At 37.3% G+C, this 19815-nt stretch overlaps 1 protein-coding gene across 5 annotated transcripts in view; it reads right to left on the reverse strand.

The window, feature by feature from the left end:
- The window catches only part of PKN2 (protein kinase N2), a 163954-nt gene that overhangs the window by 25643 nt on the left and 118496 nt on the right, over window positions 1-19815 (reverse strand). For 3 of the 5 annotated variants that reach the window (XR_006356340.1, XM_044002298.1, XM_044002301.1), the window contains 7 exons: window positions 14832-14975; window positions 14441-14516; window positions 13967-14141; window positions 13601-13727; window positions 12575-12705; window positions 12394-12469; window positions 12181-12272 (listed from right to left, as the gene is read on the reverse strand). Coding sequence is in view for 4 of the 5 variants with exons in the window: in XM_044002298.1 (XP_043858233.1) it covers window positions 12181-12272; window positions 12394-12469; window positions 12575-12705; window positions 13601-13727; window positions 13967-14141; window positions 14441-14516; window positions 14832-14975 (821 nt within the window). In the remaining variant the exon portion in view is untranslated. The remainder of the gene's footprint in view (window positions 1-12180; window positions 12273-12393; window positions 12470-12574; window positions 12706-13600; window positions 13728-13966; window positions 14142-14440; window positions 14517-14831; window positions 14976-19815) is intronic. The other 2 variants (XM_044002299.1, XM_044002300.1) reach the window with 2 other exon arrangements.

The raw sequence follows: 19815 nt of genomic DNA on the forward strand, positions 1-19815 counted from the left end.
CAATCTATTGAGGACATGGCAGGGTATAGTGAAAGCTAAGGAAGGAGGGCCCTTTGGATATGACTGGAGGCAGTAAGAAAGCAGTAAGTATGAAGAGGCTAAATACTAGAGACAGAATGGATTACTGGATGGGCAGTCTGCTAGAGAAAATAATAGAGCAGCTGACCTTGGTAAAGGAGAAGAGTAGGTGAGGAGATGTCATGGGGTTTTGAGATGAGATGGGAGAGCTTGTAGATGGGCAAGATGAACTTGTGTTCCTAATTACATTTTTGTATGAAGTCAAAGATGCCACAATGCAAGAAGATGTTTCAGAGGAAACATCCTGGATGGGCTGGCACCTAAAATGAAATATCTATATCTATTATAAAAGAGAGGGTTTGGGATGACAATCATTTGGGGAATGGTTGAACAAGCTCTAGTATATGATTGTAATGGAATATTATTGAACCATGAGAAATGATGAGCAGGATGATTTCAGAATAACCTGGAAGGACTTAGATGAACTGATGTAGAACGAAGTAAGCAAAACCAAGAGAACACTGTACACAGTAACGGCAATACTGTACAAAGATCAACTGTGAATAACTTGGCTGTTCTCAGCAATATCTAACTATTGGAAAGATGCCACCTGCTGGAAAGCTACTGTAGGAAAGCTCCACCATGAGGAGAAGGCGCCTGAGGGCAAGCCGTGTGGTCAAGGTCCTTGGAGTCAGGAAGTGAGTTCCCTTGTGGGTACTATCTATCAAAACTACCAGCCAATCAACTTGAGGAACCTCCCATTTCTGGGAGGAGGACACGAAATAGGAAGCAGAGGCTGGCGGAGGGGTTCTTCCTCTTTTGGTTCCTGACCTCGCCATGGCAGGTTAGATGATGGGGTCTCCTAGAAATAGTTAGATTTTTACCTTTCTCTCTGATCCTAATGCTCTTTAATAAACACTCAAACACTCTTGCTAAAGCTTATAATTTATTGGCAACCACTCATTAGATATTTTAGACAGAGTAGCTAGGATTTTAGCCCTTACAAATACAATGTTCCAGGACAATCCCAAAGAACTCATAATGAAAAATGCTATCTGCCTCCAAAGAAAGAACTGATGGCATCTGGATACAGAGTGATGCATACTATTTTTTTTCTTTCCTTCTTTTACGTTTTAGTTTTCTTCCACAAAATGACTAATATAGAAATATAGTTTACATGATTGCACATGTATCACCTATGTCAGATTGATTACCATCTCAGGGAGGGGGGAGAGAAGGGAAAGAGAAGTATAAATTAGAACTCAAAACTTAAAGAAAAATAATTTTTAAAATTGTTTTTACATGTAATTGGGGAATAAAATTTTTAAAAATTAATTATTTTTTTCTTTTGAATACTGGTGAGATATGCAGGCAGAACATTACATCTTTCCCTCATGCAATAGAAGTTACTATGTGAGCACTCATATCAATGTAGTTCACTACTAATTCACACCTAATTATTTTGTGTGATTCTTCTTTTTATCTCCCTATAAATCCTTCATAGATGGTCTATCCAAAAGAGTTCCTGCCCTGAAAAAGTCTATAATTTACTGGGGAAATAGGACATATACCCAGATAAGTAAATATAAAGATAATCCTTTGAGTAGGGAGTAAGCATTGTTAACTACTAGGGAGATTGGAAAAAGCATCTTGTTGGAAGAAGCAGCTGAGATGCGCCTTGAAGGAATCTAGGAATTTTTTTAAGAGGTGGAGATATAGAAACATCCTAGGAATGGGAATAGGAGGTAGTATGTCACAGAGTATATAAAATAAGCCTGAGGGCAGCTAGGTGGCACAGTGGATAAAGCAAGGGCCCTGGATTCAGGAGGATCTGAGTTCAAATCTGGCCACAGACAATTTGACACTTACTAGCTATGTGACCCTGGGCAAGTCACTTAACCCTCATTGCCCTGAAAACACAAAAAAACAAAAAAACCAAGCCTGGAAAGGTATGTGGCAGTCAGATTGTGGTGGACTTTAAATTCTAGGCTAAGGAATTTATAATTTATCCTAGTGAAATAATGAAGCATTTAAAATTATAAAATTAACAGATCAGAAGAGAAGTGAGATAGTCATACCCATAATTTAAGAATATTCATTTGGCAACAGGTAGATGTATTGGAGAGGAGAATAAATTTGAAGGGGACCAATAATGGGGCTATTATGATCATTTGGGAAAGAAGTGATAAGGTTCTGAACAAGGGAAGTGGTTGTATGAGAATAGATTATGAATTGGATGAAAGAGATGTACAAGATTTGATGTGACTGCAACTGATTAAATCTGGGAGGGCTGCTTGGAGGAAGAGAAGCCTGAAGTTACGAACTCGACAACTGGAATATGACAGCTTTTTGTTTCCCTTTTAACAATATGAATAGTCAAGCAAAATATATGTGTATGTATATGTGTGTATATATGTCTATGTGTATATGTGTGCATGTTGTGTATGTATTTGTATGTATGTTTAAATTTGACTCTAATACTTATTACCTGTGACTAAGGCCAAGTCATTTAGTTTTTCTAAACCTCAGTTTCCTCACCTGTAAACTGGGATAATATTCTAAGTGACTACCTAACAGGATTATTGCAAGGACCCATAGGTACAAATATTCACAGCAGCATTTGTGTGTGTGTGTGTGTGGGGGGGGGCGGCAAAGAATTGGAACCTGAAGTGGACCCATCGACTGGGAAGTGGCTGAACAGGTCATGGCATATGAATGTGATAGAACACTAAGTGCTGTATGGTGTTAGATCAAGCAGGCTGCTATTAATGTCTTCTTATTTTCCTTTTCTTATAATAGAGTCTTTGATTTTTTTTTTCCCATCCTTTTTATGTCTCCCTTCTTTGAGCTATTTTGGTAATTAATGCCCAAGTAAATGAAAAACCAATGACCTGTTATTTGAGTGTGAGCTGAGACTGCCTTAATTTTCCATTTATATCCCCAGCACTTAGCACAGTGCACTGCACAAAGTAAGTCCTTAATAAATGCTTCATTCATTCATTCATCCTTCACTCACATCAATTCCAGCACTAATTTCCTGTCTGTCTACGTCTAGCTGCAAATCCCTTACTCTTAAGTGCCATTTCCATGACCTTATATAAGACACAAAATAACGAGATATTATGATTATGAGTGTGGTTATTCCATTATCTAGTAGCTATCTCATCTATAAATGTTCTTGAGGACGATCAGAATGAGTCTCATTCCAATCTTGAGATTACAATGTTTAGTCTCCCATCGCAGTGTTCTGCACACAGACAGACCTGTGCTCTAAACTAGGGCTGCCTTTGGCTGCTGGGGGGGGTGGGGGTGGAGGGGGGGGTGTCTTCATTTGGCAAAGAGGGAACATCTTTGCCGCCAGAAGCAGTTTCAGAGCTCTTTTGGCCTTGGTGGTAATTCTATTGGTGAGATTTCTCTATGAAATGGTCATAGATAGTGTCCTTATTTTAACCATTTTTCAGTCAATAGGTAATTTAAACAGGTTGTGTTAAACTATTTTAACTGCAAGTTATGCATTATACCCTTTATCCTTTCTTCTAGTTCACTGTGACTTCTGCTCTACCTGGTTAGACTAAACATAACCCCCCAGTTAGTGACTTCCATACAAGTAGCAGATGGGAAATGCCTCCCAGAGAAGTATTTTCCTGTCTGTTAAGTGTCAGTTTCATTTCTTGTGATGTTCATAACCTGCCATATTCAATATCTACTTCTTGAAGAGAAGATCATGCTATACTGGCATGAAGAGTAATCTACACGTCTCTGGCTTGACATTTCTTAAGCCTAAACTCTATTTTTTGCTATTCTCCTTTGCATCATTTATGCATCCAGGTATAAAAGTTGACTTACTTTGGATAATCTGGTCAAAATCTTCATAGAATTCTGCTACTACTTCTTCTACTAGTACTACTACTAGTACTACTACTAGTACTACTAATACTTCTACTACTACTACTTCTACTACTACTACTACTACTACTTCTACTACTACTACTTCTACTACTACTACTTCTACTACTACTGCTACTACTTCTACTACTACTACTTCTACCACTACTACTACTACTTCTACTACTACTACTACTACTACTTCTACTACTACTACTTCTTCTACTACTACTACTACTTCTACTACTACTACTACTACTACTACTACTACTACTACTACTTCTACTACTACTACTACTACTTCTACTACTACTACTACTACTACTACTACTACTACTACTACTACTACTACTACTACTACTACTACTACTTCTTCTGATTACAGATGATAAAAAGTATTAGGGTGCAGGGTGATTACTGATTAGTACTAAGAAGTGATAAGAAATGGTTGCAATAAAGTTCATAGCCAAAGTCATTGTATGCACTGAAAATGTATCAGCCACAAATGGTGTTTTGTAAAGATCCTGACTGACCCTCAAAGTAAGTGCCAATCCTGAGATTTTAACAGAATTTTTGAGGGATGCTACGGGGGGGGGGGGGGGGGGGGGGGGCGGGGCGGGGGGGGGCGGGTCCCAATTGAAAGGGTACTGGATTCAAATTCTGCCTCTAGTACTTAACTGCCTGTGTGACCTCTTTAGGCCCCAGTTCCCTCATCATAAATGAAGCTGGACTAAATGGCCTCTGAGTTGTTCTAGGCTCTAAATCTATGGGTCTGTGCTCTTCAAGAGTCACACTATTTTCATCATGTTGTAGGAGACGGCACAGTGATAATGCACTTATGTTTTTCCTAACTAAAAATGAAGACTTTCTGCTACAGAGAATGGAAAGCCTGGGAAAGGGCACTAAACATCTGATTGGAACAAACATGGAGGAGGCTCACAGTGTGTGTGTGTGTGTGTGTGTGTGTGTGTGTGTGTGTGTGTGTGTGTGTGTGTAGATATGGCATCATCATTTATACAAATCTGATTACCAGTAGCATTAATGATTTCTTTCTAGAGAACAAAAAAGTAATAAATTATACAAGGTATAAATATCAAAAACAAGAAGTTTATAGGATATTAACTCTAAATCAAAACTTAGAAATAAAGCAATATTGGATCATCTCATGTATATTAACTTAATGTTGTGCTTAATATAAATTATACTACAGACTTCTTTATGGATGGTAGTGTTAACATGTTTGCTATGTTTTTCCAGTTGTCAGAAAAGAACTGTTTTGATTTATTTACATTCACATTTGAGGTCATCAATATACTAAGACAGTTGGTCCTGGGAAGCAAAGCTAGCTGAGATAGACTCCATGTAAAACTTTGTTTTAAGTGAAAACAGATAATAAAATCAGTAACTTGGAGTGAAGCTTGAACTCAAAACTGAAACAAACTATAGTAATTTGTTGAATTTGAACCCCAAAGTTACTTTTTTTAACTAAACAAAATTTTATTTTTATATAAAAACTTAAATGGTGGCACATTAAATGCAGAACTGAATCTTTATATTTTCTAATTCTATTAAACCAGAACAAAATCAATTCAAAATATTCTGACTCTAATTTGACCATGACACTTTACTTAGTTGACCCCCTGATCAAAATATGCCCTTTAGAATTCTACAATAAGTTCATATTTTATAAACATGTTCTCAATTAACAACCAGACTATAACATATCTGCTCTTACTAGGAAGCAGGTAAACATACTTTCCTTTAAAAAAAAAAAGGCAACACTTGACACTGAAAAGAGTTTTGGTTAGATTTTTCAAAGTGCTCTAGAACTTGAAACGGCAAATCACAATGTGGCAAGATGTAGGCCTATCATCCTTAATTTCACTCTAAAGTGTTTTGAATCTTAACATGAACTCATTTTGAAAAATGAAATTGGTTGTAAAGATAAGTATTTATACAGGGACCTGCATCTCATGGCTAATAGGTTTTTAAAAATTAAATATGATTATAACAATGTTTAAAAGTCTACCTGCTGTGTTAAAAGCAGCATGGTATTTTAAATGCTATATTAATATAGTTGTCATCTAAATTATATAAGACACCTGTTCAGTTTTAAATAGTGACAGTAAATGTAGCTATTATGGACTATTGTCTAGACTCCATTTAATAGCTTCACACTGCAGATGAATTCCTACCCCCTACATATTACAATCTGTTTTTAATTATGAACACAAAATCTGAAAGCCATTTTGTTTTTTACTTTAGGCTGTGTGCATTCATTTAAAAAATTCAACAGAAACCCAATGCTAGAAAATTATAAAGAAAATGTTAAAATGAGATTCATAGCCCAATCATCATCAAAGGAAGTAAAAACTGTATTTAAATCTTATTAAAATGAAGGTGTTAGACTAAATGACCCCTAAGGTTTCTTTCTAGCTCCAGATCTATGACCCTAAGGAATTTCTACATGAATACTGAAACATTTAGTCAAATGATATTTTAAAAATTCAGCCAACCTGGGTCATGGGGAAATATAGGTAAAGCATCCTAAGGAAATGCAACTGACTTGGACTAGATGTTTTGTTCTCATGTAGATGATTTAACATAATGGCTAGATTCTCTGTTTAAGGGTGTCTATAATCACCTAAAACCAATTTTTCTATTGTTTTTCACATACTTTGAAACAAAAGCCTATTATTAAATAATGTTAGTGTATTTTTTGTTCAAGGTTATAGTGGCATCTTTGCTGCTCAACAAATATCAGTGGCTACTTCTTATTTCTAGAATCCAACGTGAGAAATCTTCTGGAATTTAGAATTCTTTGCAACTTCATTCTTTCCTACCTTCCAGTCTTTCTGCATTTTTCTCCTGCTCCACTCTGATAGAGTGAAGCCAGCCTGCTTACTGCCCACTATGTTCCCAAATCTGCCTTTGTCGTCACTATCTCCTATGCTTTAAATGTGCTCCTCTCTCACCTCTGCCTCCTGACTTCACCTGTATTTCCAAATATTCTGGTACCAGACCACTGTAATTACAATGGGCTTTCCTTTCAATTACACCAAAACATCTGAATAACACATTCCTTCTGTAGTATTTATATTACTATATATTATATTCTATAGTGTTCTATCAATGCCATGTTTTTTGTTGTTATGGTTATTTTCCGTCATATACTACTCTTCATTATTCCATTTCGGATACTCTTGGCAAAGATACTACAGTAGTTTACCTTTTCCTCCTCTCTATCATTTTACAGAGGAACTGAGGCAAACAGGGTAAAGTGACTTGCCCAGGGTCACAAAGCTAGGCTTCCTGACTCCAGGCCTCGCACTCTATCTACTGCACCACCTAGCTGCCCATGTTACTAAGAAAACAGACGAAGTTTAAGACAGAAGATTATCAACCACATTTTCTGATTCTGAATTTATCTCCAGTACAAGGAATAACAACCTAAGCTTTCTGAAGTAGTCCATCCTCTCATATTTTTCCTTCTATTGAAATATGAAAAATGTTTTTACTTAATTAAAAAGTCTATCCTACTAAGAACTGACTTGAGTAATGCACATTGAAAGGTATTCAAAAATAAAAATATTATTGCAGAGGTCAGCACTAATTTTTCACAATATCATTTTTTTAAATTTAAAAATGTTTTTTTTTTTTTTTTTTTGCAGGGCAAAGAGGGTTAAGTGACTTGCCCAAGGGTCACACATCTAGTAAGTGTTAAGTGTCTGAGGCCAGATTTGAACTCAGGTACTCCTGAATCCAGGACTGGCGCTTTATCCACTGTGCCACCTAGCTGCCCCTGACAGTATCATTTTATACAGATAGGTCTTCTACTTTCTTCCTCTGGAATAAAGTCAAATTTTTCCAGGAAAGGAAAAGATTTGCTTCTACTATGCCAAATGATCAACATTCCAATTTTTTTTTATGGATTGGACTTTTGATTTTTTCGCTACTAAGAACTCTAGATAAGAAAATTACCTTTGCCACTACAGACCTATAACCAGATAGCCAGGGGGAACACTGCTTGGTGAGGTGGCTTGCCTGGGGCTACACAGTCAGCCTGGGTCAGAGGTGGGGAAAGAATCCAGTCTGTCCTGCTTTGGAGGCCAGCTCTATCCACCTCCCCAGTTGACTCTCCACATTACAAATAAAAAGGCAACAATATGATGGGAGAATTGAACTGGATGATTCATCAAATGCTGCCAAGCAAGGAATGTGATCTCCAGTGAATCTTGGAAACATAAACAAGAATTTCTTTGTGATTTCAGGTGGGAGGAAAAAGAAAAGAGTCATGAAAGTGAACAAAGAAAATCTAAGTGGATGTATTCAACTTGGATCATAGCGGCGATAAACCAACTTCTTAAATATGCTTTCTATTATTACTTTCTAAGCATGCCAGAAATGTATTTTTATTAATATTACTTATTATATGGTATTATACAATTTAAAAGATTTTTTTACATATGTTCTCTTAATTTAGCAACCTTGTGAGGTAGGGGCTGCAAAGTTATCATTTACTACTTTTTAAAATGCTAAACAATATTGTCAAGGGTAATGAAAGTCAGTGAGGATGTGAATTTGAATCTCAGACTCCAGTCTGGTGGCTTTTTCTAGCATATGATGATGCCAAACACTCCAAAGATTAAGCACCTATTTTGTAAGTCAGGCAAGGGGCCAAGCCCTGAGGATAAAGAGAAAGGCAAAAACAGTGCTCCTGACTCACTGAGCTCACATTCTCATGTGAGAGGCAACATGTCAGCAGACATATACACTGTACATGGAAAGTAATCTCCTTCCTATTGGGGTGAAGGAAGAGAGGATGGGGAAAGGACTCTCAAAGAATGTGAAGTTTGAGTTGAGTCTTGTAGGAAGCCCGGACATCCATAACCAAAGATCAGGCAAGAGATGGAAGTGTTCTGTCTGAAGCACATCTCGTAAGCCAGTGCCACGGGGCTGTATGCAGGGGAAGTCAAGGATATAGACTAGAATGTTGGGAAGGGCTGTATAAGCCAGAGCATGTACTACTTAATCCTGGAGGTAACAGGGAAAATCTGGAGTTTATTGGGGGGATGCAGGAAAGAGGCAACATAATCAGATCTGCCCTCTGGGAAGATCCCTTTGGGAGCTGAGCGGGCAGATACCCGAGACAAGGAGATGAACCAAGAGGCTATTTGCAACAGCCCAGGCAGGAGGGTGAAGAAGAGATGCCTATCAGGGCAGGGATTGTGTGAGGAGAAGGGAAGGGATGTAAAGAAAAGATACTACAAGGGTAGAAACAAGACTTGGTCCATTAGACGATCCACTGAATCGTGAGCTTCTCGAGGGCAGGGGCTGTCTTTTGCCTCCTTTTGTATCCTCGGTGCTTACCACAGTGCCTGGCACCTAATAGGTGCTTAATAAATGTTTACTGATTGACTTGGTGACAGACTGTATACGTGGAGTGAATATGAGACTGACACCAAGGTAGTGGAACTGAGTGACTGACAGGATGGTGGTACCCACAAAAGTCAGAGATGTGGAGACACAGAGTCAAGAGGATGGAGTAGCAGGAAGAGACAAGGATCGATAAAACATACCAGATGAAGACCTGGTTGGGAAATCTAGGGGAAAATCACAGTAAGTCACTTTTCTAGTCCAGGTGGACAGATGGAGAAAGGTAGAGAAGAGAGCAGTCTGTGGGCTTTCTGGTGTATCATGTGGATCATGAGTGGCACAGGGATTCAAGGAGGCTTAAGGCTGTGCACTGGGGCAAGGAGAGGTCCCAAAAAGAAAAACCTGATCTGGAGCAGGGGAGAACAAGTTTCCAAAGGCAATGCTGTCATTCCCTATCCAGTTTTGGGTCACAAATCCAGGCCGTACTGCCTGTGTGTATATGTTTGTGTGTTTGGGGCGGGGAGACAGAGGTCCCCAGGGTAAGGGGTGACTGTGGGCCCAAGACTGTGAACTGAGCTAAGGATGAGTCCAGAAACAAGCCACAGTTGTGTGGTTGACCCCAGGTTCCTGCCCAGTCTGAATTCTGCAGCACAATAGCCATGGCAGCAGTCCCAGACCAAAGGGAGCTGGCATTTCTGTCCCTCTGAACCAATGGAGCTTCCCAACTGGTTGAAAGGGGCTGAGTCCAGCAACAGTTTACTGGAACTTCCAACAGAAAGACTGTGTAGACCTAAATTCAGATCAGGTACATGCAGAGCTTTATAGGAGCACTGAAAACTTGTAGGCTGGTGATATTTGGGAATAATACAACACTCAATACACCACAAAAGCAGCAGAGAAACCCAAGAGGACAAAACCTGAATTCAGATGTTCTCTTGTGAAGTGAGCAATGATTGTCCATAACATAAGCCCAAAGCCAAGAAGTAGGCTGGAAGAATGGGAAAAGAGAAAAAAAAAGAAAAAGGAAAAAAAGGACCCATCATAAAGAGCTATTAAGGTAACAGGAATGCTTGAGACAAAAACCTAGAAAAAAAAAGAATGACTCAAAAACAGCTACAAGCAAAGCCTCAAAGAAAAACAGCTCAGACACCAGTTCAACTAGAATTCCTAGAAGACTTTTTTTTTTTTTTTAAAGAAAGTTAAAGGGGCAGCTAGGTGGCGCAGTGGATAGAGCACCGGCCCTGGAGTCAGGATTACCTGAGTTCAAATCCGGCCTCAGACACTTAACACTTAATGGCTGTGTGACCCTGGGCAAGTCACTTAACCCCAATTACCTCACCAAAAAAAAAAAAGAAAGTTAAAAATGATTTTTAAATCCAAATGAAAGCATGAGAGGAAAAAAATAGTAAAAGAAATGGAGCTAAAGAGGAATGATTTGCAAAGAGAATTAACAGCTTGGAATAAGGCATAAAACTATACCCAAGAAAAAAAAAATCCCTGAAATTTAGAGGGGAAACTCTGGGGAGAAAGATAATGAGCTCTGTTTTGGACATGTTACAGGAGATCATTGAGCAAAACCGTATAGAAGGGGGTAAAAGTGTTATGGCAGGGTCTTGGAAAAATGTATAGTTTAGGGTCTGGCCTGAGTGAAGATTCAGCAAAGGAGAAAGAGAAGGAAAAAAATAGGTGGAAGAAGAACCATCAGAGAACAGCAACATAAACAATATGCAAAAGAAAAGGGTGACAAACAGCATCAAAGGCCACAAAAAGGTCAAGAAGGATGAAGACCAAGAAAAGACCATTAAATCTGGTGATAAATTATTGGCACTTTTATTTTGGAGAGAATAGATTCAGTTAAGTAATGAGGTTGGAAGTCAGATTATAGATGGTTTAGGAATGAGTGAGAGGAAAGGAAATGAAGGCACTGAGTCTGGATGACTTTCTCAAGAATTTTGGCCTTGAAGGGGAGGAGAGATAAAGGATGATTGCTAATTGGGGATCATTGGACTAAATGAGGATTTTTTTTTTTAAAGCATATGCCCTGCAAAGAAAAAAAAAAAAAAGATTAAATCAAAAAGGGGGCGGCTAGGTGGCGCAGTGGATAAAGCACCGGCCCTGGATTCAGAAGGACCTGAGTTCAAATCTGACCTCAAACACTTGAACCTTACTAGCTGGGTGACCCTGAGCAAGTCACTTAACTCCCATTGCCCTGCAAAAAAAAAAAAAAAGATTAAAAAGCATAGTGCCTCTTATCTTCCATATTGATGTGTGAGCAGTTAGTAACAGCAAACGTGACAAGAGGCAATATCAAAAACAGTTCTGCCTTTCCCCCCCACAAGATCAAAAAAGCTGTAGCTATTATTAATTTCTGTATTTCATTATGTTGTATTTAAATTCATTAACCTGTTAAATTCTTCAAAAAAGAGAAAGAACTGCAGAAGGAAAATACTACAGAAGATATGTAGAAAGACTCACACTGTAGTACATAAAATAACTCAGTCCTTAGAATATCTTCTAACCCAGAAAAAATGAACATTAAATAATTTAGTTTGCTTTCTTTTTTCCTCTCTGAATCATGTTTTTATCTTTTTTTTTTCAATCTAGCAACAAACATTTATTAAGCACCTACTATATGCCATGCCACTAGGCTAAGTGCTAGAATGATCATGGAAGTCAGCCTACCTGATTTATGGTAGACCTTTGAGACACGTCTCTAGTTTACAAAGTGGCTAGAGAGTGTCCAGTTTAAAATCTCTAGTAGGGAGACTAAAGATAAACAGAGCCTATTCAGCTAGATGAAGAACCATTAAGCCCCTCAAATGATGCTCATGCCTTAACACACACAGCCCAGGAGAGCCAGGCTACTTAGGCCTGTTCATAGTTTGCTTTCTTTAAACTAACCTGTCTACTTCATCCCGTGCAACAATATCCCCTTTCTTTAAGGCTTTTATGGCAAACAGCTCATTTGTATTTTTGTATTCAGCCAAAAGCACCTGTAATGATATAAAAAAATTAGTTAATAGGTAAGTTATTTAATTAAACTTTGTATCTCACCTGTCTTTAAAAAGGATGAGATGCTTCTAAGTTAAGACAGTACAATTTACTAAAGCATACCTTTCCAAAATGCCCTCTACCCAATACAGCACAACACCTAAAATCTTGAAGACTAAACTGAAACCTCTGTGGGGATCTGGAAAAATAAAAAGTAATTGTCAATAGAAATGTTAGAATAAATGACAAACTTAAAATGAAAATTTATTCAGGAAGTTTCACATTTATCATAAATTTATATTACCTTCTATCCTCAGGTTCTTGAATACCACCATACTCTCGGCCTGACTGAAGGATAGGAGGCTCATAGTCACCTTGTATTTTTGAAGCAATACTATTTCTGTCATTTTCAAAACTAAAAGTTGTTTCGGAATCCTACAAAATATTAAGAAGTCAATCTTTAAAAAGTGTAAGAACACAAATGCAGTTAGGTACGGGTGAACTTAAATAATTCTAGAGGTAACACAGTCTTCTAAACAAAATGAGAATGGAGTCTAATGAGGCTGAAATAACAATCGACTCTATGTGATCTAACCAGGTTTAACACTTTGTCCTCAGACAGGAATGGTCACCCGGTAGTTCACAGAATATACTCAATTCCATACACATTTATTAGGTACCAACTGTGTGCTGAACAATATATTATTTTCCCAAACAGATGAGACAGTATAAAAGAACTCATGAGGTTCACAGTCTAATGGGGAGGGCAGTGAAATAAAACTGATAATTATAATGTAGGCTACAATGAAAAACAATGCACAGTCAGAAGGAAAAATGTGTGTTTTAGACAAGTAGAAATTAATAGAAATAATAGAAATTAATATCTTTCTGGCTCAGGGAAATTTTTCATCTGAAACTGGTCACTGGAACATCAAACTGCTAATTTCAATAACTCTTTTTTTTTTTAAGTGACGCAATTGGGGTTAAGTGACTTGCCCAGGGTCACACAGCTAGTAAGTGTTAAGTGTCTGAGGCCGGATTTGAACTCAGGTCCTCCTGACTCCAGGGCCGGTGCTCTATCCACTGTGCCACCTAGCTGCTCCTCAATAACTCTTAAAGATTAAGATGCTGGCTCTTATTTACTGTATCTAGTTTAGTTGGGATACTTTTATACACAATCTGGCTGCAGATAGAATAGATACAATACTTGCAGATACAATATTTAAACAATATTGTTTAAATCAGTTTAGAAATATAGCACTAAATTTCTCTTTGTATAATTTTAATTTGTTTGGCAAAAATAAATTATATGTTTTTAAAAATGTCTTGCCTGTCCTGGGACATCCAAAACTCTTACTTCTGAAGGTTCATGTATTTCTCCAAAAGAAGATGCACGAGGTGGGGCTGGAGGTGCTTCTGGTTCAAGTTCAAAGTCCAATTTGGTTACTGTAGGGTCACTTGTAGAAGAGAAAATAATTTATCAAAAGTAGTCAACTGAAGGTACCCACTTTAAATATCTCTAACTTTTTTTTTAAAAAGGTCAACTTGTAAGTCTTTTAATGAATATAGAAATACTAATTTCACATTCCTACTTAAAGGAAGAAAAAAACTTAACTAATTGACTGTGATCAACATGTATAAAAATTCTCTAATTACCGTTTTATGTAAACCCTTCTTAAAAATCTAAGACATATACCTTGCTGGCGGTGCTAGTTCCGGAATCCGCACATCAACTACGGGCACTGTGGCAGGCTCAGGAGCCTGAGGGCTAAAGGTGCCAGAAGGATTTACTGTAGGAATTGCTCTTCTTACCAGCCTTCCCCAAGTGGCAATATTAATATTCATTTGAGGAGCTCTGAGAAATGTTTTGCCTGTGGATATTGTGAGTAAAAAAATAGAATGCAAGTAATTTCTTTACATATTACCAAAAGCCATAATTTTAAAAATCATATTCATGTGTTCATAATTTATGAAGAATCAACTGAATTTGCCACCTTTTAAGCAGTTCTAAACTATCCATTACTAGATGCAGCTGTATCATATCAACTGCAAATAGTTTCAAGATGAATACAGAAGGCCTTGCTCTCACTTTTTTGAACCTCATTTAGATTTTATTATGAAGCATTTCAGTATCTCATCAGATAGAAACATTTTTTTAGTAATTAATTACCTTGTTGTTTCGAAAAGATTTTCTTTTGTCTTTGAAGCTTTGGTCTTCTTTCAATAACTGGATTAAAAAAGGTAACCTGTAATAAAGGAAGTATAGTCAATTTAGAATCCATATAGTTTCCATTTTATGAAATCAACTGGACTCCTCTACTTTGAGAGCTGCAGGGGCCTGAGAGATCCCTTAGCTGAGTGTGCTCATTTTAGAGACAAGGTAAGCACAGGAAAGGTCAGGTCAAAGTCAGTGGGTGAGCCAGGGAGGATTAGACCACAAATCTCTGGACACTTGAGGGTCCAGACTGTTTTCTATACGACCATATCTTAATTCTTAAGTTTTACTTAGGTGGTTTAAATCTATGGTTAGGTTTTTAAAAAGAAACAATCAAGTTTATTACCTCTGCAAATAAAGTACCCTGGGGTTCCAGATAGAGACACATGCCATGACGCTGGTTGTCTAAAAAGTCTTCTAACCTTAGAAATTTTACTGCACAGAGAGATCGCCAATCACGCCAATAAACTGAAATTTCCAGTTCACGTGACTAGGACAGTAAAAAAACAAAACAAAAAAACAAAAAACAAAACATACATACATCATTGGTACACACTTGAATTAAACACCATAAAACTAAAATACTTCTATTCAAAAGACCAAAGTTTACAACAAAACAGCTTTTGAAAATGTACAACTGAATAAAGCTATATACCTCTACAATACTTAACTCAAAAGGAGAATTTAGTTTATACTGGATCCAAAAATATAACGTACTATATGTACAAATCAATTATAAATACCAGGCTCTTCTAATTATTTTGCTTTTCAGAATTTTGCAAAATATCTAAAAAACAGATAAATGTTTTTCTCTGTAGGCTCTGCAAGTAATAAATTATAGCGATTTTGAATTTATGAAGCTATATATCTTATATAAGTCCATAATCGTCAAGCCCTAATTTTGAAATCCAAATTTTATACTACACAAAATCTATTTCGACCAGAAAAAAATTAAGAGAAATGTTCAATACAACTGGATCAGGGAACACAGACACAGACACAGACACACACATATATATATGCAAAGACAAATATGTGAAGACCTCAAAAAAGAAAAAGAAAAGAACATTTAGGTAAAACAGAAAAAGAAAAGAACACTTTAGGTCCATCCTTAACAACTAACATTTATAGCATTCTTTAAGTTTTTTGCAAAGCTCTTTGCATATTATTTAATTTGGTTCTCACGCCCCTATGAGGTGGGTACTTTTATATTACCACGTGTCAACAAGGCCCTAATGGTTATTCCAAAGTGGAACTTAAACTGAATAGAGGATGTTAGGTCCACGGTCACCAGCCCTTGCTAATAAACATCTTTAAGTACCATTACAAGCATGAAAAGCTTGCAATGGGTTGAAGGAATTCTCAAGGTTATGTTGAAGGGGGCAGATTCAGAAGCTTTACCAACAGTCAGCTATGTACTACAATAAGTTAATGGAATATCCTAGAAACAAGTTTTTCAGAAATATATTGTAAGAAAAGGTAATGTTAAATAACAATTGAAACAAGATGTGTTAATCCTTTCAATTATTTCTCAGTAGACTGAAAGAACACTATTTCAACTATTCTATTCAGTTGTAAAAGCATTCTGAAAAGAAAAATCCAAATTGAAGATTAAAAATCTCTTCAAAATTAATGGAAAACTGTAACTTCACCATGATAAATGTATACTTATAAACCACAGCCATGGAATTATACCCATTGGACCTAGAGAGAACTCCAAGGATCATGGAGTTTGGCCTCTTAACTTTATGCACTCACAGAGATTTAAAAACTTACCTGAAGGCCTCATCAAGCCTTCGGATTTTCAGTTCTGCATCTTCCCACTAAAACACAAATCCATCCCAACAACTCAACAGATCTAAAAAACAAACTCATTTTTCTCCCCAAACCAGCTCCCTAAAAGTAGTGATAATACACCTCCTTGTCACTGAGGCTTGAAATCTTAGAAGTTAACTCTGCCCCTTCCCTCTTTGTCCTTTGTCCCACACAAATGCTGTCAAGCCACCCAAACCCTTTCTGTGCAAGACCCTCCCCACTACCCCACAAGTGTTCCTACATATTAGGCAGCTTGGTGTATTAGTAGTACCCTGCACTTAGAATAAGTAAGAACTAAGTTTAAATCTTCCCTAAGGTGAACCTGGGCAAGTCATTTAACTTCTGCCTTAACATCCTCATCTGTAAGATAGGGATAATAACAACACCTACCTCCCCCAGGGTTGTTACGAGCATCAAACGAGATAATGTTTATAAAGCACTCTGCAAATTTTATAACTCAACAAAAATATTAGCTACTATTATTATTGTTTTTATTTTTCTGATGCAATGGTCACTTTTCTGCTCAAAGCCATCCAATGTATCAAGTAAAGTTCAATGCCTTAGCCTGTCATCTTAAGACCTTCTATAATGTCAGTCCTCCCCCATCCCCCTTCCCATTTCAAGCTGTTTTTATATTACATCCTCTTATGTAGTCTGTATTTTAGCTGAAGTCACTGCAACACCCCCATACTCTGTACTTTTAGGGCCTCATCTTTGCTTATGCTGTTCTTTATTCCCGGAATTCTTTGAATTCTCTCAGGGGTCATGTTCCCTTCACTTGGACCCCATATTAATGATCTGTTTGAATATTTTTTTATACTACAGTTATTTATTTATATGGAACAACCAAATGCTCTTAATCTGTCCTCTGCACCTAAAATAGTGTTTTGCACATAGCAACCAATTAACATATGCTGAATTTTGTCCTTTTGTTTTTTTGTAGTTCTGTTGCTTCTTCCATTGCTAAATTCCTTTTTATTCCCTTTGCTACAGAATAAAAATATAGGGTCATAATCATATCCCAAAAAGATTATTTGCAAGAGTCTCCTGACTGGCTTCTCTACTGTCAATCTTCTCCCATTTCCAATCCATCCTCCACAACACTGGTAGATTAACCCAACAATGTTTAGTGACCTCCCAAATGTCTATTCCTTATTATAACCAACATTAACTATGTACTACTATCTATACTGGTGACAAAACACTGTGCTAGATGCTGCGATAAGACTGAATAATTCCATTCTCTTTGCTTAGCATTCAAGGTCCTCTCCAGTCAAAGTATTACTTACTTATGTCCCACTTTTTCTAAGACCTTCTAATTTAGCCAAATTGTTCTATCCCTTGTTCTACCCAAATGTTCTGAGCACCCCTACTGGTGCTTGTCCCAGCCTTCCATAACCACTACACTTGCATTCCCATAATATTTAATGTCAGAACCATGTTTAAACACTGGACCTGGAGTCTGAAGGCTCTGCTACTTACTAACTGCATGACCTCAGGCAAGTTACTTACCTATTGGTCCCTACTCCTCTAGTACAAAATGATAGGGGCTCGACTAGGTGGCTTCTAAAGCCTCTTTTCACCCTAAAGATAAGATCAAATGACATGAACTATTCTTATTATTTATCCTTTTTTCTGGAGTAAATATCCTCTTTATCTAAAGTGTATGCCTCTGGAGGGTGGAGACAATATAATCTATTTCTTTTGCATTTCCAATGATTTTCACAGTGCCCTACACTTGAGAATTATATTTTGCCAATAATAATATTCTTATTTCAAAAACTAAAGACTAAGCTTTACCACAAAACAATTTCTAAAAAGTCATTTAGCCATCTATTCTTGTAGAGAGCCTAGCACCCAACACCAGCCACTAAAACCTTCTTGCCACTCTTAGGAATGCTATAATAGTCACAACAATACTTACCCCTGGTATAATTGTCCATTAAGTACAGATATGTAACTGTAAACACACATAAAATGTACATACATGCTCAAGTGTATATTTGCTTAAATATTTCAAGGAGCCAGGATTTCAGTGATGTACCCCTCCCCTGCCCCACCCCGGATAATATCCTCTTTACAACTTGGCAAACAATCTTTGAGAGTTCCCTAGGCCAAAACAATTCATCATCTTGATGAGAAACCTTTCCCAAATTTAACCGGGCTGGTAATCAGACACCAGACATTTTGTCACCATGCTTATACTTGATTTTTTTTTAGTGTGATCAGACCTGTATGAATTGGCACTTTAATTGCAATTGCCTTGTCAACCTAAAACCATCTCTAGATCACAATAAGGCACTGGAGAAGGACTTCAAGAGAGATAAAACACACACACACACACACACACACACACACACACAAACTATACTATGCATACTGCATATGGCTTGTTTTCCTCTAGCAATTATGGTGCTAGTTTCTCATTGGGAGGGGATCATACTATATATTCTTATGGTGCTTTATTTTTTCAAAGCATTTTAAAATCTCTTAACTATGTTATTTTCCCCAAGACCTAGTCCAGCTGTGTTGACTACAAAGGGTGCTTAGTGAAAGCTGATTAACTACTGATAAGAACACTAGGATTTGATACCCTGTTTGTTTTCTTCTATCTCTGGTAGAAAGGAGGACTACTTCCCAGGGTGTACAGAAAAACAGAGAGGAAGGGGTCTGTTTCTCCTCAGTTATGAGCCTGCTTCTTTGAGCTGAAGCATCATGAATACATTTTCTTCATGGATAGGGAACACAGGATAATAAGGTGGATCATCATATGGCTGTTGTGTGTGAATCACATACTACCAGTCAAATTCTACAGATTAGGTGCTTTATAACAGAACAAAGAAATTATAGTGGAAGATAAGAGGACAAGTGCAGAGAGCTTATATATATATGGTACTTTGAGAAGTACATGGGAAACCTGTTGTCATGTTTATGAATCCATCTATTTTATCACTGCTCTCTCACTCACTTTTACCCTATGTGAACATTCTATCCTGAAATGCCCAACTCACAGTTCCCCAAAACATAGTGTTTACCAATATTCTGACTGGCAGCATGGTCGGGTGGGAAGAGCTATGGATTCAAGTCAAGAGGCATGAATTAGAATCTAAATTTGATCACTTACTAGCTATGTGACAATGGACTAATCTTTCTATGAGGCTCAAATTCCTCATATGTTCGATGGAGACAATAATACCTATAGTGCCTACTTCATTGGGTTGTTGTGAGGGTCCAGCCAGATAATATATGGAAAGGGCATTGTAAAGCCAAAAGTATTAAATAAATGTTAGCGGTGATTATTGTTCAATGACCCCTGTTAACCTGAAAATTGACCTTACAATCATCTCAATCTCCTTCTCCCAATCTTTTAATTCCTTCATATGGACCTGCTCCTTCAATGTTTTCTGCAAACATGCCCAGGTTTCCCTTATCCTAAACAAACTCTTTTATAGTCAAACTCCTAGAAATCATTGCCTTTACTTCACTTTCTGATTTCCTACCTCTTCATTCTACTG

This window comes from Dromiciops gliroides, chromosome 4, assembly GCF_019393635.1.
Source record: "Dromiciops gliroides isolate mDroGli1 chromosome 4, mDroGli1.pri, whole genome shotgun sequence".
In the NCBI taxonomy this organism is placed as follows: domain Eukaryota; kingdom Metazoa; phylum Chordata; class Mammalia; order Microbiotheria; family Microbiotheriidae; genus Dromiciops; species Dromiciops gliroides.